At 40.7% G+C, this 22,042-nt stretch overlaps 1 protein-coding gene across 6 annotated transcripts in view; it reads left to right on the top strand.

Annotated features, from left to right (window-relative positions):
- Window positions 1-22,042, top strand: part of LOC114030682 (metastasis suppressor protein 1) — a 226,735-nt gene that overhangs the window by 156,181 nt on the left and 48,512 nt on the right. For all 6 annotated transcript variants that reach the window (XM_027845536.1, XM_027845534.1, XM_027845532.1 and 3 more), the window contains exon 5: window positions 17,173-17,257. In XM_027845536.1, coding sequence (XP_027701337.1) covers window positions 17,173-17,257 — 85 coding nt within the window. The remainder of the gene's footprint in view (window positions 1-17,172; window positions 17,258-22,042) is intronic.

The following is a 22,042-nucleotide window of genomic DNA, read 5'->3' as shown; positions in this document are numbered from 1 at the left end:
GGTATAAAATCAGAAGACTGGAATTCAAATTCTAGGGCTTCTTATTAGCCATGTAACCTTGGAAAAGTCACTTAACTTCTGAATCTGTTTCCTCATCAGGAAAATGGGGTCACAGAATTTTATAGTTGGTAGGAACTTTAGTGGCTAGCCAAGGGAGCTCCATAGGCAGTGTAATGGACAGAACACTGGACTTTGGATAAGAAGGCCTGAGATAGAATCTTGCCTCAGAATTGTAATTCTAGGCAAGTCTCTTAAAAACTTTTCTCAGCCTCATTTTCCTCATCTGTAAAATGAGGATAATAATAGCCTCTATCTCACAGGTTGCTATAAAGATCAAGTGAAATAGTATGTAAAGTGTTTCACAAACCTTAAAATCCACTATAACCCTTAACTATAATTATTATTGTCCCCATTGTAACCTACCATAGAGTGGTCCTCAAAGACCAAGAAATGGTCCTCAGTCTTCTGCTTGAAATTCCCTGCTCTTGTGATAAAATACCAGGGCAGATTGAGAAATTTTCCTCTGAAAAGTTGAGGATTCTTATGTGAGTCAATTGTGTCTCCAAAGATTTAGCACATGTGTGACTCTCTCTTGCCCTAAGTCCTTTTAGGGGAGGGAAGATAAAATAAAGGCAGGTGGATTGTGGAAGAGAGAGACGAAGGTAGGGAAACTAGCTATAGGAGGCTTTTCTACGAGTCCAGGTGAGAGGGGATGATGAACTGAACTGTGGTTGTGACAGGTGTGTGTGGAGAGGAGCAGGCAGGGTTAATATGGATGTAGAATCTGCAGGGCTGGTGTCTTACTGGATGGTGGGGAAGGAAGGAAAGGAATGATCAGAAATTACCGTGATGTTTTAAATCTGGGTGATTGGGAGGATGGTGCCACTTTGCATAGGAATAGGAGTATCTAGAAGGAGGGCAGGCTTGGTGGGCAAGATGATAGTGCAGTTTCAGACATCTTAAGTTTGAGAAGCTGATGGGACATCCAGGAGGAGATATGCAGCATGCAGCTCTTTTTTTTTTTTAATTTAAAAAAAATTTTTTTTATTTTTAGTTTTCAACATTTACTTCCACAAGATTTTGAGTTCTAAATTTTAACCCCATCTGGCAGCGTACAGGTTTTAATGGAGAACTGGAGCATAGGACAGAGGTTATGGACTTGAAAAATAGATTTGGGAACCATTCACATAAAGGTGATAATTGAACTCTTGGAAGCTGATGAGTTTGCAAAAGGAGAGAATTATGAGAAAAGAATAATACTTCTTTACCCTATCTAGATCACAAGAGCGTTGTGAGATAGGATGAAATAATAGATGGGAAAGTGCTTTATAGATTATAAAGACAGACTCTGTGAATGTAAGGTTGTTGTCATCATTGTCATTGTGGTGGTTATGCAGCCATCAGTGAAAAATATCAAATGAGACGACTGTTCTTTAATGAAAAGTAATGAGGAATCACATGTTGTTGTTCAGTCATTTTTCAATTGTGTCTGACCCTCCATGACCCCATGTGGGATTTTCTTGGCATCATGACTGGAGTGGTTTGTCATTTCCTTCTCTAGCTCATTTTTACAGATGAGGAAACTGAGGCAAATAGGGTAAAGTGACTTGCCCAGGGTCACACAGCTAGTAAGTGTCTAAGGCCGGATTTGAATGCAGAAAGATGAGTCTTCCTGACTCCAGGCCTGGTACTTTATCCACTGCACTACATAGCTGCCCTGAAGAAACATGTAGCATTTGCTTACTTAGGATTATAGACCTGAAGTGGGAAGGGACTTTGGTGACCTTGTAGGCCAAAACCTTCATTTGATAGAGAAGGAAATGGAATCTCAAGATGAAGTGGTTACACAGGGAGTGTAATATAACAGTAATATAACCCCTCAGAGACTGACTTTGTTTTGTTTTGTTTAGTTTTAGGCTATTGGGGTTAAGTGACTTGCCCAGGGTCACACAGCTAGTAAGTGTCAAGTGTTTGGTCTGAGGCTGGATTTGAACTCAGGTCCTCCTAACTTCAGGGCCGGTGCTCTCTCCACTGCACCACCTAGCTGCTCCTCAGGACTGACTTTGAACCCAGGTCTTCTGACTTCAGATCTAACCTTCTTTATGCTCTGCCATACTGATTGCATTCCTATCCAATTGAGAAGAAAAGCATATTAGCCTGAAGAAGGAAAAAAAAGAAATTTCACTAGGAACTGGACTCAGACTGATTATACGTAACCCCCCTGGGTAGAGTAAAAATAAAATACTCATTAGGAGCACAAACAACTTCTCTGTTGCTTCTACTTCCATTAGTAATTCCATCTAGTGGAGAAAGTAAAATGAGAAAACACAGCATTGGTGGCCTAAGGGGTTGTTCTTGCAAGAGAAGTGAATACTTTCTCACCGAGGTGTCAGGCATGCTTTGCAGCATTCCAGAGAATGTACTAGATTAAAATGTAATTAGGAGATATTTAACAAAATAAACAAAAAATACAACAGAACATGGTGTTATTAGAATTGCTTCTTGGTCTTCAAGTTTGGGGTTTTCTTGGCAGAGATACTGGAGTAGTTTGCCATCTCCTTCCCCAGCTCATTTTTACAGATGAGGAAACTGAGGCAAACAGGGTTAAATGACTTGCCTAAGGCCACATAGCCAATAAGTGTCTGAGGCCAGGCTTGAATTCATGAAGATGAGTCTTCTTGAGTCCAGGCCTGGCACTCTATCCATTATGCCACCTAGCTGCCTGCAGTAGAACATAGATCATGTGAATATGTAGTTTTCAAAGTTCATATGTGGATTCTTATGTATGGTTTAATGACCTCATTTCTATTTGAGTTTGACACCACTTCTCTGTCATAGGAAAATCATAGGCACAATATAGAAGAGGCTAAGCTTTCCACTTATGTTTGAATTGCTTTACAAAGCTAGGAGGGAAGAGGAGAGATGGAGGATCATCAGTTGTGATTATGTCTTTTTTCAAAGGCTGGACTGAATCTTCTTTGTAAGCCTCTCTGGTGGGGTAGGTGAAGCGCCATGTTGCCTATGTAACCCCAAATATTGGGCAAAGTGCCACCTAGATTGTTGAGTGTTCTTGGGTGAACGTTGATGTTCTAGTGTGGACAGCTTTGGTCTTCTTTGCCTTCTATGGTAAGAATAGTGCTCCTTGCACAGGTGCCTACGAGGAATTGTTTTAGACTCTTTAGGTAGCTACGAGGAACCTTTAGACACTTATGATCATTCCTAGGAAAGTACGGCTTACAAAAAAAGTGTGAAGCCAAAGAATTTGTAGCCATGGCAGATGGGGGGGGTGAGGAGGAGGCATATTCTTGGACTTCTTGGTTGAATCCAAGGCTGGAAGCACATGGGGAACATGGTGCCAATTGTGGTGACTGACCTCCACACGTTGGTGCGGCAGCAGATGGCATCCCTAGTTTACTCCCTGGTACAGTCTCACCAACATGGCAGCTTGAAGCATGCTGAGATAGCTTCTGTGATGCAATGCTGAGGTAGGCAGTCCTCCAGCAAGGCTGTCAAGGTGAAACGAGTGCTTGGGTTTCAGGTGCTTAGGGATTTTTAAGAGCAGTACCTTGAACTGTGGGTTTGAAGGTCTAGAAATAAGTGTGACAATAATAATGTCACAAATTTTGCTCACAAATGCCCACAATTTTACAGTACTTTAGGATTTACAAAAAATAAATTAAAAAAGTAAATTTCCCGATATAGAGCCATTCACTCAAGAAGTATTCATTAAGCACCTACTGTACTTAGCAAAGACAAAAAAGGAATTACCTCCCCCTGGTTTTAAGAAGTTTACAGTCAGCTGAGGGGATATAACATATATATTGATAGATACAGATATTTACAAAGTTCAGGTAGGAGAGTACTAACCCCAGAGAGAGGGGATCAGGGAAGGTCTCTTGTAGGAGATGTCAATTGAGCTGAATTTTAAAAGGGTCAGTGTATCATCAAGCATTTATTGGACACCTACTATATGCCAGGCACTATTAGGCTGTTGTTAAGGAGTGTTTATATTCTACTAGGAATGGACTATAGGGAAGGAAATTAGGGATTCAGAAGTGTAGAAATGAAAAGGGAATTCATATTTAGGCATGGGGGACAGCCCTAAGTGTGAGTATATATGGAAGGGCAAAGGCCAATTTATGTACAGTAAGCCTAAAAACATTAGCTGGTGCCAAATTGGGATGGGTTTTAAATGCCAAAGGAATTTATATGCTCAATCCTAGAGGAGGTCCTGATAGTTCTTGAACATGGTAGTGAGAGTTCTACAGATTCACTTGGTCCCATGTTTGTGCTTACTGCGTGTACGGAGCTATGGTCCTTTCTAAGGGAAATCCAGAGTCAAGGTCAGACCTGATTCTGGGCCTTATGGAGCTTGTCAACTGTTCCACTTGTGTATCATGAAGTGCCTGAGCATTTTTCAATTTATTGAACCTTTAACTCAAGGGTTTTTAACCTAAAGTTCATCCCCTCCACCCCCACCACCTGGTTCTGTGTATAGACTTAAGGTGGTCCTTGAACTTGAATGGGGGGAAAATTGCATCTTTATTTCAATATAATTGGTTTCCGTTGTAATCCTAGATATTTTATTCTCTGCATTTATAGACCTTATACTGAGAAGGGCTTTGAAAGACCTGCCTGGACAGCTTCATGACATAAAATCGTAACGGTAAAGGGCTGCTCTGCCTTTCTGGTGTTGTCCTTTGTCGCTTCAGAAGGGGGTGGTAAGAATGTGTTGGCCTTTGGCTTTGAGAGATAAAAATAAATGAATGTAGAGAGAAACATGGCAGGGGGGTGGAGGGTGTCTTTAAAAGTGATTTCCTGAAGGGAAATCTCATGCTTTTGTATCCTGTCAGACAGACAATAGAGGGCAGAAAGGAATAGAGAAGAGGCTAGCTAGTTATGGTTGGCTGTTTGGAGTTTACTGAGGGCCCTGGCTTGTGCATCGTGTTTTAGTCAGTAGTCATTGATACATGGTCATAACCCCATCTAGTTAGCAGGCCTCTTTATTTCTTGCCTGTATTCCTTTGGGGCAGTGAATATCAACTGGAGTGAGAAATGGAAACCAGTTTCCTTTTTGTTGTAATTATTTCAGTATTTGTTAACCAGCTTATCCAGGAGAAACATTATTAGTCCGAGAAAAGTGAAAGATTGTATCATGGAGAGCACATCTTGGGTGGATTGTGTCACTCTTGACAAACGTACAAAAGTGGTGACTCAGATTTGACAAGCAGAAATCTACATTTGAGTGGGCTAAGCTTGAAAGATGTTTCCTGCCTGCTCTGAGGATAATTGCCAGTATTGTACACCATCTTCTTAAGGAGTAGTTAAGACATTGTCTGACAACATAGCCCAAGTTTCAGGTTGGTAGCCAAATGATTTGATTGGGTGTCCTAAATGAAAACCAGTTTACAATTGGTGGAGAGTATTGTTTTGTGAATGAAACACATAGTTCCAAGTAGTAGAAAGTTGAACTAATTTATTTGGGAGGGCCTCACGGAGTTATGTATTATGAGTTAGAGGAAGAAGGAAGTCCTTGCTTAGCCATCCTGAAAGGGAGCTGCCTCACAAAGTAGAAGTTTCTTTGTCAGTAGAGGTGTTCTGAAGCAGTGGCCATGTGGCCGCTTCTCAGGATGTGCTCAGTGGTACAGTGGGCAGAGTGTGGGACTTGGATTTAGGAAGACTTGAATTCAGATCTTGCCTCAGACACAACTAGCTGTGTGAGCCTGTACAAGTGACTTAACTACTCTCAGCTGCTTTCCTTATCTGTAAAATGGGCATAATACTAGACCCTATCTGACCGGGGTGTTTTTGAGGATCCAAAGAGTTAACCTATGTGGAAACCCTAAAGTACTCAAAGTATGCATGTTAGCTATCATCATCGTTATTGTTATTATGTCCTTTCCACCTTGCTGAGTTGATTTCACCCTCTGGCCTTTGTTTCATCCTCTGTGGCTCCAGGACTGTTTTACTTTGTGTAGTTTCAGTAAAGAGATCAGAGACTGAATAAAGAGTTTAAAGATGCCCAGCGTTCTGAGCATTGAGGTCGGGTTGGAGACGCCTCTGTTGAAGAACTTTGGGAGAGGCTATTATTATGACTGACAGCCTCAAACAGAGCCACCTTCTGTCAGTTCCTGGCTGGTACCCAAGTGAAAATCACAAAGGGGTTGACTGGTTTGGGGCTGCCTCTTTTTGGCCCTCCTCCCCAGAGCCTATAGTCTTCTGTGTGTATTGGGGAGAGAGGAACTATTCTTACAAGACATATGGTGGCCTTTTCCTTTGCTTAAAAACTGCCCTCAAACCCCAAGTGTTTGTTCAGCTTTTGTGATTTAGTGGGATGTTTTGTTATCTGAGTCATTAGTAGCGTGCAATAGCTTATGCCTCTCATTCCCTGACATTGCCACCCCTTTCTTACATAAATAGGCCCTAATTTAGAAATTTAAAGGAAATATGTAGAGTATAATGTGTGACAAGGACCTGTTTTTAATAATTTTTTTGCTTCTGAAATTAGTGGTAATTTTTTTTTAAGTTACCACAGAATTCTATATATTTTTGTAAAAAGTCTGGCTGGTTTTCAAAATAAAAACTGATTCTGGTCCATCCATAGTCTTATTTACTATCGCTGTTAGAGCATTCTCATACTTGTAGACTCATCCCCTTTCCCTCAGACTTTATCTGACTCTTCTTAGATTTTCCCCCTGGGTAGAATGTAAACTTATAGAGGGCAGGCACTATTCCATTTTTGTTGTAGTATCTACAGTGCCTGGTTCCTACTGTTTCTTTTTATCTGTTTAGTCATGTCCCACTCTTCATGACCCTATTTGGGGTTTTCTTGGCAGAGATACTGAAGTAGCTTGCCATTTCCTTCCCCAGCTCATTTTACAGATGAGGAACTGAGGCAAAGGTTAAGTGACTTGCCCAGGGTCACAGCTACTAAATATCTGAAGCTGTATTTGAATTCAGGACCTCCTGACTGCATGGCAAGCACTATCCATTGAACCACTTAGCTGCCTGCTTCTTAGCAAGGGCTTAATAAATGCTTGTTGAATTGAATTGGGCTGAATTTTGGACTGTGAAGCGAGGTGTTTTTATTTTTAATATAAATTAAGAATCTCGATGGGATAGAAGGCTTAGGCTGTATTGGCTTTTGGGGAAAGTTTGTCTATGTTTCTAAATTAACTGTCCTTTAATGGCAAACAGAATATTTCCTTCGTTTCTAGAACAGAACCAGGTGGCTATTACCAGCTCTTTGCTTGGAAGCCAGGGGTATAGTCACAACCACTTAACGGCAACTTGGAAGAAGCCACTATTGAGGCTAAGCTTTGGTGAAGGTTGTGTCTGACTTCCAGGGTTCCACGGTTATAAGTTTAGTGAAGCATCCTTACAGGAATGGCCACATGTTGCTGCTCTAAGCGAATAGCCCTGACCTTTCCGATCTGGCACGTGCTGAGATTTTCAAAATGCATTTTCCTGTCCAGTGGTTCTGTCTGACTCTTAATTAGCCTTCCAACAACATTAGTCTGTAAATGGGAAGCTGGAGTGCTCAGTGACTTTGTTGTAGCTGCATGCTCTGGATAAAGCTCCCCTCCCACACCCACACCCACCTCCCCTTTTGGCTTCCTCTCACCCCTCCTCCTTCTGTGACAGTGCAGCCTTTTCTATTCACACTCGCCACCTGCCCCCAAGATGGACCAACTGACTGTATATGCCCATTAGCTGCCTGCTGTGGGGCGGGATGGGAGCTGCCTGCAAATGAGGAGGTTTAGAATAACAGAACAATGCCACTTGATGGCTTACTACTGTCCACATCCAATAACAAAGTCATTATGGCATGTTGCAGTTGGGTAGATTCAGTCTGCCCAAAGCCTTTTTCTTCTCCTCTGGATAATTGGTGCCGTGGCATCACTTCCTTTCTCCATTGTGCCCCCTCCCTCATCCCCAGGCTTTTGTTTTACACCCACTCTGTATTCCCTCCCCAACTTCTAATGTGCTATTTCCTCTGTGTGTATTAATATGTAAAGTACGTTTCTCGAGTGCCCATCACCATGGTACCCTTGCCATTCACAATCAGCATTAATCATTTTAATTTGTGCCTGGTGCGTAGTGTCTTGTTTATGGGGGAGCTGATCTAAGATCAGAAACAGAATTTTGTTCTCTCTGGTCCTGAAGTCCCCAAGAGTACTGAGAGAGTTGACTCTTAGGTGTACAACATTGAAAGGAACAAATAGGTGGCCGCATGAGTGTTTCTCGATGAGGTAAGTTTCATCTGGCCTTGCCAAGCTTCAGTTAGTACGTCGCATTCATTTGTTTTCATTAAACATTATAGTATCTCAATTGATGTTGACATTATCTGGTTTTCTCATACATCGGTTTCCTTATCTACCTGTAGAATCTACATCACAGGTCATTATGTAAATGGTTGTAATGAAACAGTGGCTGTAGAGTGATCTGTAAACTTTAAAACAACTAGGAGGTACAGTGGATAAAGTGCTCGTCCCGGAGTCAGGAAGACTAACCTTCACAAGTTCATATCTGGCCTCAGACACTTACTAGCTGTGTGACTCTGGGCAAGTCACTTGACCCTGATTGCCTCAGTTTCCTCATCTGTAAAAATGAGCTGGAGAAAAAAATGGCAAAGCTGCTCCAGTAACTTTGCCAAGAACACCCCAAATGGGGTGACAGAGAGTTGGACTCAACTGAAACAACTCAACAGTAACAACAACAATAACAAACTTTTAAGCACTATATTAATGTCAGCAATGATTATCTTTACCAGATCCAGCTGTCAAGACTCCCCTTCCAACTTTGAGTAATTCCGGACTCCTTGTGGGAGATCTAGGCCAGGGAGAGAACTATAATATTTAACAGGGGCTCCCTCATCTGGATGAAATATTAACAACAACAATAATGATGATTATTACTTTAATAATTATTATTAATAGTAACAGCTAGCATTTATATAGCACATTAAGGTTTGCAAAGCATTTTATATATGTTATCTCATTTGATCTTCATAACAAGCCCATGAGGTAGATATTAATACTATAACCATTTTGCAGATGTTGAAACTGAGACATAGAAGAGATTCAGTGCTTTCCCTCTTTTAACTATTTTCTGTTTGTCTTATGTAGTCTGTATATTGGTTTGCTTGTTGTCTCCCCCATTAAATGTAAACTCCTTGAGGGAAAGAAACTGGGTTTGGTTTGGGTTGTTTTTATTTTTTGGCCTCTTTTTGCATCCCCAACCCTTAGCACAGTGCCTGACACACAATAGGCACTTAACAAATGTTTGTTGATTGATTTGCCCAGAGTCACACAGTTAGTGTCACAAGCAGAATCTGGATTCGAGTCCAGCATATGACCTAGGAATGTGTTTCCTGGTTACCAGCTTGGGGATCAGAAGACTTACGGTACAGGGTATAGAGTGCTGAGTGTGGTATTCTGTTGACTATGATAATCAGCACATGCCCAACCCAAGGGTGGGGAGGCTGTTCAGGCCATCACCAATTGTAGCTATCACAACTGCCTTGATTCTGGTGTTTGGCAAATAGCTTAAGCTGTGAAAGCTTTTCTGGTTGATTTTCAGACAGCCAGTAGTACTTAGATTTCTGGCCCAGTTGTTTCCACGGAAATTATATTGGAGTTTAGAGGTGGGGCTGGGGTGAGAGAAAAAAAAATCTTTGTATCGTTTGGCGGGGGGAATAGTGGGGAAAGGAATGTCACACAGGTCATAAAGTTACAGCTGGAAGGGACTTTAGAGGCTGTCTAGGTCAACAGCCTTATTTTACAAATGAGGAAACTGAAGCCCACTCATTTCTATTTGTTAGGCTTTTTTTTTTTTTTTTTTTGGCTAGGCAGTGGGGTTAAGTGGCTTGCCCAGGGTCACCCAGCTAGTGAGTGTCAAGTGTCTGAGGTCGCATTTGAACTCAGGTCTTCCTGAATCCAGGGCTAGTGCTCTATCCACTGTGCCATCTAGCTGCCCCTTGTTAGGCTTCTTTAGAACCCAATGTAATCTGTCCATATGATTTCCCATACTTAGACCAGATGGCTTTGACATGCTCCATCGTGTTTACAAATTCCTATAGAACTTAGGTCTATACCATTTATTACATTGCTATATGTTTAGTTGTCCTTTATGGGGGAGGGGGAGGCATTTGTGCCTTCCCTCCCCAACTGGATGGTTTCTTATGGATCAATAAATATCAAACTTTACAGGAAAGTGTCTTACCTACATTTTGTTCCTTCCCCAGTACCAAACACAGAGCACTGCACACAGCAGGCATTACTAATGATGGTGCCAGAGTATACCATTGGTTGCAAACTCTGCAGTGCCCTCTATGAGGTAGGTTAGTGAAGACACAACACAAGTCAGACCCTTCAGTTGACCAATCGAAGAGTTGCAGAAGAGACTTGCATTTACCATGTATAGAAAGTGATGATGTCAAGACATTTTCTTATTGATTAGTCCTGTAAATATCTATGTAGCAATCCTACTGGGAGCATACTGTTCCAGACATAAAGCTGGAAAGAAATGTGGGGAGAGGTTATTTATCCATATCCTAATCTATTTCTAAACTGTTTCAGAAAAATGACTTGCCTATAAGGACTAAGCAGTTGTCAATCAACTAACATTTGTTAAGCACCTACTATGTCCCGGCCACTGTGCTAAGCAGGGAGGGTCTCTTCCCTGTCCATTTCTTGCTTGGTTTGCCCCTTAATCTCCAACCTTTAGAGAAATTAATATCAAGGTTAATAATACATATACCTTTATTTTCTTTGATTGATGTATGCTCATGTTAAGAGTTAAAAGTGGAACATTTGTACTTTTGGCTTGGGGAATGGGGTAATCAACTCAAATTAATTCATTAACAAATGTTTGTTAAAGTTTTTTTTTTTTGAGGCATTTGGGGTTAAGTGACTTGCCCAGGGTCACAGAGCTAGTGAGTATCTGTCTAGTCTGAGACCAGTTTTGAATTCAGATCTTCCTGACTCCAGGACCAGTGCTCTATCCACTGCACCACCTAGCTGCCCCTAAAGTAAGTCTTTTAGTCTAATGCTAGCCAGTAATAGTCAATGAAAAATGACTATCTGAGTCATCCAGGAGCTTGCAGTCCTGGAGCGGGAGAAAACACATACACAAATAGCTGTAATATAAATCAGAACTTGTTTAAGTGCATGGGAGAGGTCCGCGTCCAGAGAGAGCTAAGAAGGAGGGATTACTTTTTTCAGAGGATTAATTAAGGAAGAGATAGCACATGAACTGGGACATAGAAGGAAAAAAAAGGTGAGTTGGTGGATCATAGATTGTGAATACAGTGCTATATTGTGACACAAGGCAGGAAAATATAAATTAACCCTTTGGAGATTAGTGCCATTCCCCCTTTATTCTTTTGCCCAGTTATTTAAACCAGATTCTAGAATTAGAATTCTATAAATCAAGATTCTATAAATTTTTTAATATAAAATTGTTACTATAATTATTCCTTTTTTTTTTTTAAGGACATGGGCTTTATAAAAAGTTTCAGTGCAGTTTTTAGCTTGGGGTATCTTGTGTATGTGAGAGAAACACCTGCAGAATTTGAGCTTTGTCAGAAGAGGTACACCACTTACCATTGTAGTCAAGGCATTTTTCAGATGAGAAAACTGAGATTCAGAGAGGTCAAGAGACTCCTGCAGCCTCACCCTCGCCTGAGTTAGTGGCAGACCCAGGGCCAGACTCCAGACCCCCATGACTCCTCAAGAATGGTGCTTTCTGCACCTTGCCTTTCTGCTTCTGACTGGACTAGAAATTAATAGCCTAGTAACTCTGCATTAGATTGAGGGGAGTGAGAATGTTTCTGTTTAGGGTTTTGAACCCCTCTATAGAAGGGAGTCATATAAAATACAAGTAAGAGTGTAAATATCTGCATTTCTGTTTACCTAAAATAGCTTGAATGGAGCCTGCAGGAGGGTGATAGTATCTAACATAAAATTTTCCTGTTTGCAAAGCGTTTTCCCTAAGTTCTCCCATTTGATTCTCAACAACTCTGTGAGGTAGGTGTTATTATAATAACTATTTTACAGATGTTGAAGCTGACGCACAGAGGAGTTAAGCAACTTAACCTAGGGTCACACAGCAAAGAAGTGTCTGAGTCCCTGATTGGAACTCAGATCTTTCTGACTCCAGTGAGGTACCACCTCAATGCCTCAGGATGATTAAGTACAATAGAGTAGAATAGAATAAAAAGTTCTGAGATTCTATGATTTTGGAGGAGGCTGGCAATGAAACCATTTTCTAAAAGACCCAAGACCCTTGAAAACCCACCTTTTCTGGCGTCTCACATCAGACTGGTGTGGTACCCTTGATGGCCAGCTTGAGGCATGAAAATAGATGCTCTGCAGTTAAAATCATGATAGACTCCTTCCCATCCCAGGAATGCTCTTCCTCGTCCTCCTTCCCTCTTGGAAACCCTAACAATTCCCTTCAATCCTCAGCCCAAGTTCTATCTCCTACAGGAGATCTTTCAGGGTCTCCTTGTGTGTTAGTGCTCCCCCAAATTACTTTGTATATAGTGTGTATGTATTTTATATTGTATGTATACGTTGTTTCCCCCCATTGGAACATAAGTTTGTAGAGGGGAAAGACTTGTCTTTGTATCTTTGTATTCTCAGAACCAGACACTTTGCCTTCATTATTAAGCACATGGCAGGTGCTTAGTAATTTCTTTGTTGAATAAATTAATCACGTAGTAGGTGCTCTGTATTTTTTGGATAAATTAATCACATAGTAGGCGCTCTGTAATTTTTAATAAATTAATCACATTAATAAATTAATCACATAATAGGTGCTCAATACATTTTTTGTTGAATAAATTAATGGATTTGAAGTCTGAGGGGGTTGGGTGCAAATTTCTACAGTGAGTAGAACTTGCTTGTTGAAGTTGTTAATGTGCTTGTTGATCAGAGTTGTCCCATGGCTTGTACTTGGAGGCAATGAGCTCTCTTTCACTCAAGGTCTCTGAGCAAAGCTGGGGTAACCACTTTTTAGGGGCGTGGTAGAAGGGATTCCTGTTCAAGTGTGATAGCTTATGTGATAACTACAGATGTGACTTTAGGCAAGACATTTTCACCTTTCTAGGGCTCGATCCTATAGGGCTTCATTCAGCTCTAAATTCTACAGTCTTATGACTAGGAACAGACTGGGCCAGGTAACAGAAGAGAGAAAGTTTTCAGGATTCTATGCTTAGTATAAATAATTCAGGATTTTACCATTAATGTGTAAATGATTCTCTCTAGTGAGGGTAGTAAAACTGTCAGAGTTCCCAGCATGTGAGTCTGCCTCTTGTGACCTTTAACCAGAAAATCAGCTGACCTTTAGCCAAATGAGGGGCTACAGCCAAATAAAAATAAAATGTTTCCCATGGGGAAAGAAGATTCTTCATGCTTGTTTATAGCAAGTTACCTCTACTTAAGCAAACAGTGCCATCTGCTGGCTTTGCCCTGTGAAGCTGGTGAAAATTGTATGAACATCTGTGATTTGAAAGCAGGGGATAGATGCTCCATCTTCTGCCCCTCTGGATGGTCTGCATGCCGATAGCCAAGTGTAAGACACTCTCAAAGGTCCTGGACCATAGTCTTACTGTTCGATTCATCTGGTACATCCTCCCAGTAGAATGTATGTAAGCTCCTTATGGACAGGGATTTTTTTTTTTTTGGTCTTTTTATCCCTAGCATCTGGCCCAGTGCTTTGCACATTTCTTAGCAGTGTACTTTAAGAGTATACCTTTAGAGTGTAATAAGTGATATAGAACACCCCCCCCATGAGGTGACTCCCTTCATGAAGGCAAATCAGCACTTATTTTACAATTTTTAGCCTTCAAAAGTTGCCTGGGGCTTTGAGCCTTGAGGTGTTTGCCCAGAGTCACACAGCAAACATGTGCCAGAGACGGGATTTGAACCCAGTTTTTCCTGACTGTAGTTAGAGATAATGGACAGAGGCCAGCACCCTTTCCACAACTCTGCACTCAATAAACACTTGTTGAATGGATGAAATTCCCTGAATGGACATGAATCCAAAGTAGAGTTACTGCTTAGGTCCTTGCGTCGTTTTACCCTGTTTGCTTACAAGGGTCTAGGGTTCTTTGAGAGGAAAATTAGAAATGCAGTCGAACCCAGAATCACAGATTCCCAGAATCTCAGAGTGAGAAGGGACTTCAGCTGCCATTTAATCTAACCCCTACAGGAATGGAATTTCCCCTGTTATATAGTGGACAAGTGGTCATCTAGCTTTTGCTTGAAAATCTCCAAGGAAGGGGACCCCACCACAAACAGCATGAATCGTGAGGAATGTTTTCCCATTGTTGGGTCTACATTAGCTATTGTGAAGCTTCCACCCATTACTCTTGGTTCGGGCCAGAGTAGCCCTTCAAGCTTCTGAAGACACTTACCGTGTATATCCCTTTATCTGTTCTTCTCCAGGAGAAATACACTTAGTGTCTTCAATTGATCATCACATGACATGGACCCAAGACCATTCACCATCCTGATTGTCTTCCCAATGACATTGTCCAGTTCATCATAGTTCTTAAACTAGTGCACCCAGAACTGAGTATGTTACTCCAGATGTGTCCTAACAAAGGCCCAGTACAGTGGGACTATCACTTCCCTATTCCTGGAAGCCGGGCCTTTGTTCATGTAGCCCAAGATTGCATTAGCTTTTTTTGGCTGCCATATCATGTTGCTGACTCACGAAGCTTGCAATAAACTAAAACCCCCAGATCTTGTTCAGAATAGCTGCTGTCCTCCCCAATCTTGCTAATGGTGAAATTGTTTTTTGTAATTATGCAAGAGGTTTCTTAAAGTTTTATTGATGTGTCTTATTTCTACATTATAAACATTTACAGATCACCTCTACTTCATGAGAGCTCTCTTGTTAAAAAGGAAAACAATAAATAAAATTAATACAATGACCTCATCTGAAAGTGCATGCAACACTCTACATCTGTAGCAGCACCATTACCACCCCCTCATTTTTTTTTAATTAGCAGAAATCTGTTTTCTTTCCATCCTAGTTCATTTGGAGAAAAAAGAAAAACATTCCTTGTAACAAATATATATAATCAAGCAAAATAAATATTCTCTCTCTCTCCCCCCCCTTCCCCCCTCTCCCTCTCTTCCCCCCTCTCTCTCCCTTTCTCTTCCCCCTTCTCCCTTTCCCCCTTCCTCCCTCCCTCCCTCCCTCCTTCCCTCCTTCCTTCCTTCCTTCCTTCTCTCCCCCCTTAGTTTTCTTGGGTATTAAGTCCTTATTAGTCATTTTTGTTTTATGATTTTCAGTGCAAAGGTCATTCTTGTGGAGTAGAATAACAAAAGTATAATAAATATTGAGTAGGGTGGCTTTTTCTCATTTATCCTTAACTTCTCTTACCTGCCTCAGCTAATTGTGGCTTTCAGTGGAGATTATATCACACACACACACACACACACACCCATATATTTGTAATACATATATTTTCTGTGTATGTACTGAAAGCCTGTTAGGTATTCACGGTAAAGGGGAAAGAATTTTTTCTTAAATACTTTAAGGACCTGTGATTTTATTAGTGTGTATATTCCTCTCCGTAATCCACATTGTAATCTCTCTGCAGCATAATTGATGGTCTTTGAGAGTTTCAGTGACTGAAAGATCCATTAGTTTTTAGCTAGACTAGCCTTTAGACAATTGGTATAGAATAGGGTCCCTCTAAGTTGCTATAGTGAATTCCTTGTGCACCCACCTGTTCAATCAAATCTTCTTCTTCAATGGATTTTTTTTTTCCACTTTGGATCTTTAGCATCCTCTACCCCTTCTGGCTTGATTTCCTCCCTTTACATATGAACCAGGTCCTTTCCAGACTAGTATAAAACTTGCCAGAGCTTATGTTACTGGTATGAAGTTCAAGAGCGTAGGGTCACCTCTATGTTTCCCATGAAGAATGGGACAGGGTGGCAAGGAGAAAGGGTGGTACTTTAGTGAAGGGAAGCAGAATTAAAATGACAATGATCTCAAGAAAGATAAGGACTGGAAGGAGGTAGATCACAGGACAGAGAACACTGGAGGAGGTAATTCTTGCCTGATAATTAACTTTGTCTTCAATTCATAGAGTTTTGCTTTGGAAATATATTAGTATCTAATCAGGCCTAAATTGTTTGGTCTATTAAAATAATGCCTTATTTGACACTTTTTTTTTGTGCTGAACCCACAAGCTTCAGTGTTTCCATAACATTTATAATTTTGCCTGGCCTTCAAATGTTCAGTGTGGAGCTACCATCTGTGATTATAATCAGTTTCCTCCCCACACTCCTCCACCCCAAACTAACACAGAGTTGCTTATTCAAGCTTTGCTTTTGAGAAAGGGAAGGAGAAAGAGAACGTGACAAATCATTTAAGAAAAGAGAGTGGGGGGATAAGTTTTTTTTTGTTTTTTTGTTTTTTGGCAAATCCAAATAGCCTTGCTGACCCATTTTCCTGTGTCTTCTTCAGGCTGAAACCCTCCCTGGTCAAGCTATTTTTTTTTAAGTCATTTTTCAGTGCATGACTCTCTGTGCCACCATTTGGGATTTTCTTGGCAGAGATACTGGAAGGGTTTGCCATTTCCTTCTCCAGCTCATTTTTACAGATAAGGAAACTGAAGCAAACAGGGTTAAGTGACTTGCCCAGGGTCACACAGCTGGTATGTGTTTGAAGCAGATTTTGAACTCATGAAGTTCTTTCTGGTTCAGTGCTTTATCTACTGTGCTACCTCTCTGCCGCAGGTCAAGCTATTACTTTAAACTAAATCCATTTTTCTCCCCAGATGTTTTTGACAAAATTAACCTGCCCCTTCCTTGTTGCTGAAGATATTGTCCTCTTGATTCTGTTTCTATGCCAAGGGACTGGATTTTAATGATTACACCGTGGACTTCTTCAGAAACATTATTTGCTCTCCTGAATATCTTAGTGTGGGTTTTCTTTCCCCATGAGCCAGATATGAAAAATAAAGTGTCAGATATTGCATTAATCATAGTATTATATAGGATCTAAGTTATGCAAGTTATTCAACTATTGGCATTGATATTTTCCTTTTTTCTCTTATTAAAACTGAGATGTTAAATGGGAGGATGTGCATTTTTGGTATACTTGCTCTGTCTTGTCTCAGCCTTGTTTATTTTCTGTTTTCAGGTGGTACCAGAGAAATCGGATCTGCCCTGACCAGGATGTGTATGAGACACAGAAGCATAGAGACCAAGCTGAGACAGTTCTCTAGGTAAGTCACAACATGTTTATTCAGAATAGCAAAGGAGACTTTGCATCCAATTATTCAGTCAATAAGCATTTATTAAGCACTTTCTGTGTACCAGGCACACAGTTAAGCTACACAGGAAGGAAACAGGCATTTATTAAATATCTCCTGTGTTCCAGGCACTGTGCTTAGTATTTTACGGATATTATCTCATGTATTCTCACAACAACCCTGGGAGGTAGGTGCAGTTACTCAATCAGTCAGTAAATGGTTTTAAAGTACCTACTAAGTTCCAGGTACTTAATAGTTGAGGATGCTAAGGCAGACATAGGTAAAATTTCTCACATGTCTGAGACCAGATTTGAAAGTGGGCCTTACCAACTCCAGGTCCAACACTCTTTCCTCTGCACCACCCATTGCCTCTACAAAGAAAAAAGTGATTAAAAATACTGATGTCCAGATGGAGAAGATACACACACACACACATACGCACATATTTTCTGTTGACCACTCCTGCTTGAAGAGTCTTTGCTATTTTCTCCCAGGCATATTAAACAGAGTGACCAAGTGAAAAGCCATTTCACTGATCTTTTTGAATTCTCTTGGTGACCCTGGGTAATCATCCTCACCCTCGATCACTTTGCAAAGCCTGAAACTGACTGAACCAGCAATTCTTGATTCTCCACCAAACTGCTGATAAAGGAGAATTTGTATACAACAGGGAGTTGGCAGATTTAGGGTGTGGGAGTGGCAGATCCCACCCTATTCCTCAGTGCTACTAAACATTTATTAAGCTTTTAGTTTGTGCAGAGCACTGAACTAGGCACTGGGGGAGATATAGCAAGGTTAAGAGGTTATAGTCTCCTCTTTGGGTGGGGTTTGGGGAGAAAGATATGGCACACTTACAAAGGAGATGGTCATCCAAGGACTAGCCTAGCTAAGTTTGTCCTAAGTTTGGACAGGCTAAGCACCATCTTGGCCATAAAATGATGAATTTTGAGGGGTCACATTAACTCTTTTTTCAGACTAGGTCTTTCTGTTTCGCCCAGATTGGGCTCAGTGGTGATTTATGGGCCCAATCCCACTACTAATAAGCATGGGAGTACTGACCTGCTCCACCATGGACCTGGGCCAATTTGCCCCTGTTTAGGCAGTCTGGGCCCCTTCTGCTCTCTGGGGCTCACCAGAAAGGTGACAGACTTAGTCTGAACATTCTGTCTGCTTATTCCTTTGCTGCTCAGACCTTCTAAACTCAAGTGACCAATCTTAGCCCCCAACAGCAGTGATTACTGGTGCCATATCAACTCTTAAATACCACTGACTAACTTACAGAAGGCTTAAGGTCCAAACCAGTAGAGTCAACCATTACAGACCCTTCAAGTATTGAAGGTTTGATTGGCAGGGCTTTGAAGTCTTATATACCTTTACATCATGTTTTTACCAGTTTGATAGTTTATCAAAGCTTAATCTCTATGTTGCGATAACTGTTTCAAAGTAGTTGATTTCCTTTGTAATCCTGTGTATTTTATTTTATGTATTTAAAAACCTTATTCTGAGAAGGGATATATAGGCTTCACCATACCACCGAAGGGTCCTTGACATAATACTGCTCATTTGGAAGCTAAAATAAGGTCAGCTTTGCGATGGAGGGGAGGGAGGGGACAGTGCCAGCTAGACTTAAGGAAGTACCAAGAGGTGTTCTGCCTCTCAGATTCCCCAATTTGCCCCCTGAAAGAATGCTTAGGTCTAGCACAGTCATTCCAAAGGGACTCCAACTGAACTCCCCTTACCTTGTTGCTGAGAGTATATGACCTGGTGAGAGTTGAGGATAAGGACTTTAAAACTCTTTAGGTAAGCTAATTTGGTCGTTGACTTCTAAGTAACCTCTTAATTAGGTATTTAATAGACTGCGTTTTTAAAATTAGGGTGCCCTAAAATTAAACTTTAGTCCTGCTCTCTGAGAACTAGGCTTTAAGGCCTCCAAACTTTTATTGTCATTGGGAATTCCTCCTGTCATTAACTACTCCTGGGATAGCCAGATAAATTAATATCTGGTTGCCAATCATTTTTTCCCCAGAAATAAGAACTTTCTAGTTTTGTAGCTTCAGTAAAGTAGAATGGAAAGAATCCTGGATTTGGAGTCAGAGGACTCAGGTTTGAACCATAGCTCTACCACTCCACACTTGTGTGACCTTGGGCAAGTTATTTATCCTCTGTATACTCTATTTTCTCATCCTTAAAAGGAGAGATCTGGACCAGGTGACCTCTGAAGATCCTTCCAGTTCTGGATCCCTTGAGTCTCTGACCCTGACTTTATTTAGGGCCATTACATAGAAAACTTCCATTGCCCTTAATTAATAATATTTTTCTTGGAATTATCGTATCTCAAGTCTTATTATTTGGGTTGTGTTTGGTAACCCAGATCTATAATGTATACAAGAATACAGAGGACATTTTCCAAGAGCTGTGAGTTGCTCAGTCACAGTCCTCAAAAGAAGGGTTAATGACTCCTTATCAAGGGGATTGTCAAATAAGATGCACCTTTTAGGTAGAGGCTGATTTACATGGTTTCTGAAGTACCCGTCAACTCTTAAGATTCTTTTTTTTTTACATTCATCTGCATGAATAGTTTAAAAAATAAACAAAAGATCCTTAAATTTGTGGATGAGAATTTGATCCATTTAACTTAGTAGAGTGCAAAAATTTAACTTAAGAGCCTCATGAAACCTCACCAATCTCTTATTTCCCTGTGGAGATTTTATGACAACTTAAAGAAAGCTACTAAAAAAAAAATTGATGAAAAAAAATTTTTAAAAATTGATGACTCAAAGATAGTTGGAAGAAAGAGGAGACGAAGAAAAGTACTTGCTCTAGGACTTTGGCCTTACCAACTTTGTTGAAGCCATCTAAGGAGGGTACTTTGTAATGCATTCTAAATTTCCACAAGATAGGAAAGGACTAAATAGGACCTCTATTGGGAGGATGGAGAAACTTGAATTATATGACTTGCATGATGTCGTATGTGGTGCTGAGAAAAGAATCAAGTGTTTTAATTTTTGTTCAGTGGATAGTGACTGCTCTAAAAACGTAGTTGATAGGTGACATAGTCTGTTAATGTGATCAGTTTCATTCAACAAACATTTATGTGCTAAGTATTGGGACATATAAAGACAAAAATGAAAAGCATCTCCTGCCCTCAAGGAATTTGTATTTTCTTTGAGGAAATAGGTGTATGTATTTTTATGAAGAAACATGGACACAGATAAATCAACACAAAAATAAACAAAATAAATACAAGGCAGTTTATGAGGGTGAGGAGGTTATAGGTGCGCTATCAATGTAGGGGATAAGAAAAAGTTTCCTATAGGAGGTGGTGCTTGAGGAGATTAGAAGAAATAGAAGAGAGGAAGGAAGAGAATTTCATACCTGTACAACGGTATAGAGATGGGTGACAGAATGTTGTATACAGCCAGGACTGTGTTACACCTCACAAGAAGCCACTGAAGAATTTTCATTGTGAGGGTTTACACTTCATAAATAGCAAACACTTCAGAGCAAGGCTTGATTTATTGTTTTTTTGATTGACGACTTAGGAAAATGATGTAGATTAAACTTGAAAGTGTGTCTTTTGGAAAACTGGTTATTAAACATTTATCAGCGTACCTCTGTGCATTGAGCCACTTTAACTAGAACAGAGAATATATAGGAGGAGAGGGGATAAAGGTGAAATCAGCAAAGAAAGATAACTTAGAGTCACATTGTGAAGGGCTCTAAATGCCAGACAGGGCAGTTTGTGTTTCATTCTGGTGGCAATAGAGAGCCACTGAAGCTTTTTGAGAAAGGGCAATCAGTCAGTAAACACTTATTAAGCACCTACTATTTGCTAAGCTGTGGGCATAACATAGTCAAATGTATACTTTAGAAATAGGAGTCTACGGGCAGCTAGGTGGCACAGTGGATAGAGCTCTGGCCTTGGAGTCAGCAGGACCTGAGTTCAAATCCAGTCTCAGACACCAGATACTTACTAGCTGTGTGACCCTGGTAAATCACTTAACCCTGATTGCCTCACCAAAAAAAAAGAAAAAAGAAAGAAAAAAATATGAGTCTGTTCACTGTGTGAGGATTGGATTGGAGAGGAGAGCCACCTAAGGCAGAGAGAACAATTAGCAGTCTCCTAGAATAGTCCAGACAAGGGGTGATGAGGGCTGCGGGAGGGTGGTCGCCATGTGAGTGGAGAAAAGGAAGTTTTGGAGGTAGAACTGACAGGAATTGGCAACTGTTTGGATGGTGGGGAAGAGAAAGGAGGGAGGAGTTGAGGACGTTTGATGACACCGAGGTTATGTAGCTATCTGGGTGAGTAGGTGATGGTTCATTCAGCAGAAATAGAAAATTTGGGAAGAGGCGTGAGTTTTTAGAGAAAGATTGTGTGTGGTAGAAACTGTACAGAAAATAGAACGCTGCTGTTTAGCTCGAAGTCATCCAGGTATTGATTATCTGGTTTGTGGATAATCCAGGTCCTTAAATTCTTTCCCTCTCTCAAACTTCCATCCTTTTACCCACATCCGCGCTTATTGGAACCAACACTAAAAGATGAGCAGAGAAAAAGTAAGGAGCCGAAATTCAAACCATACTCCTTAAATAGTTTCTTAGCCATCTATAAGATCAGTCAGTGAGTAACACTGATTTGAAGTCTGGCTACTTTATTTTCCATGATTTTCAGTGAATCTTGTTAGGCAGCTGAGAATAGAGTACAGGATTTGGAGTCAGGAAGACCTGGGAATTGAATCCTAACCTCAGCTATTTACTGTC

This window comes from Vombatus ursinus, unplaced genomic scaffold (genome assembly GCF_900497805.2).
Source record: "Vombatus ursinus unplaced genomic scaffold, bare-nosed wombat genome assembly UNPS02014973.1, whole genome shotgun sequence".
In the NCBI taxonomy this organism is placed as follows: Eukaryota; Metazoa; Chordata; class Mammalia; order Diprotodontia; family Vombatidae; genus Vombatus; species Vombatus ursinus.
This window is presented reverse-complemented; position numbering and strand designations above follow the sequence as displayed.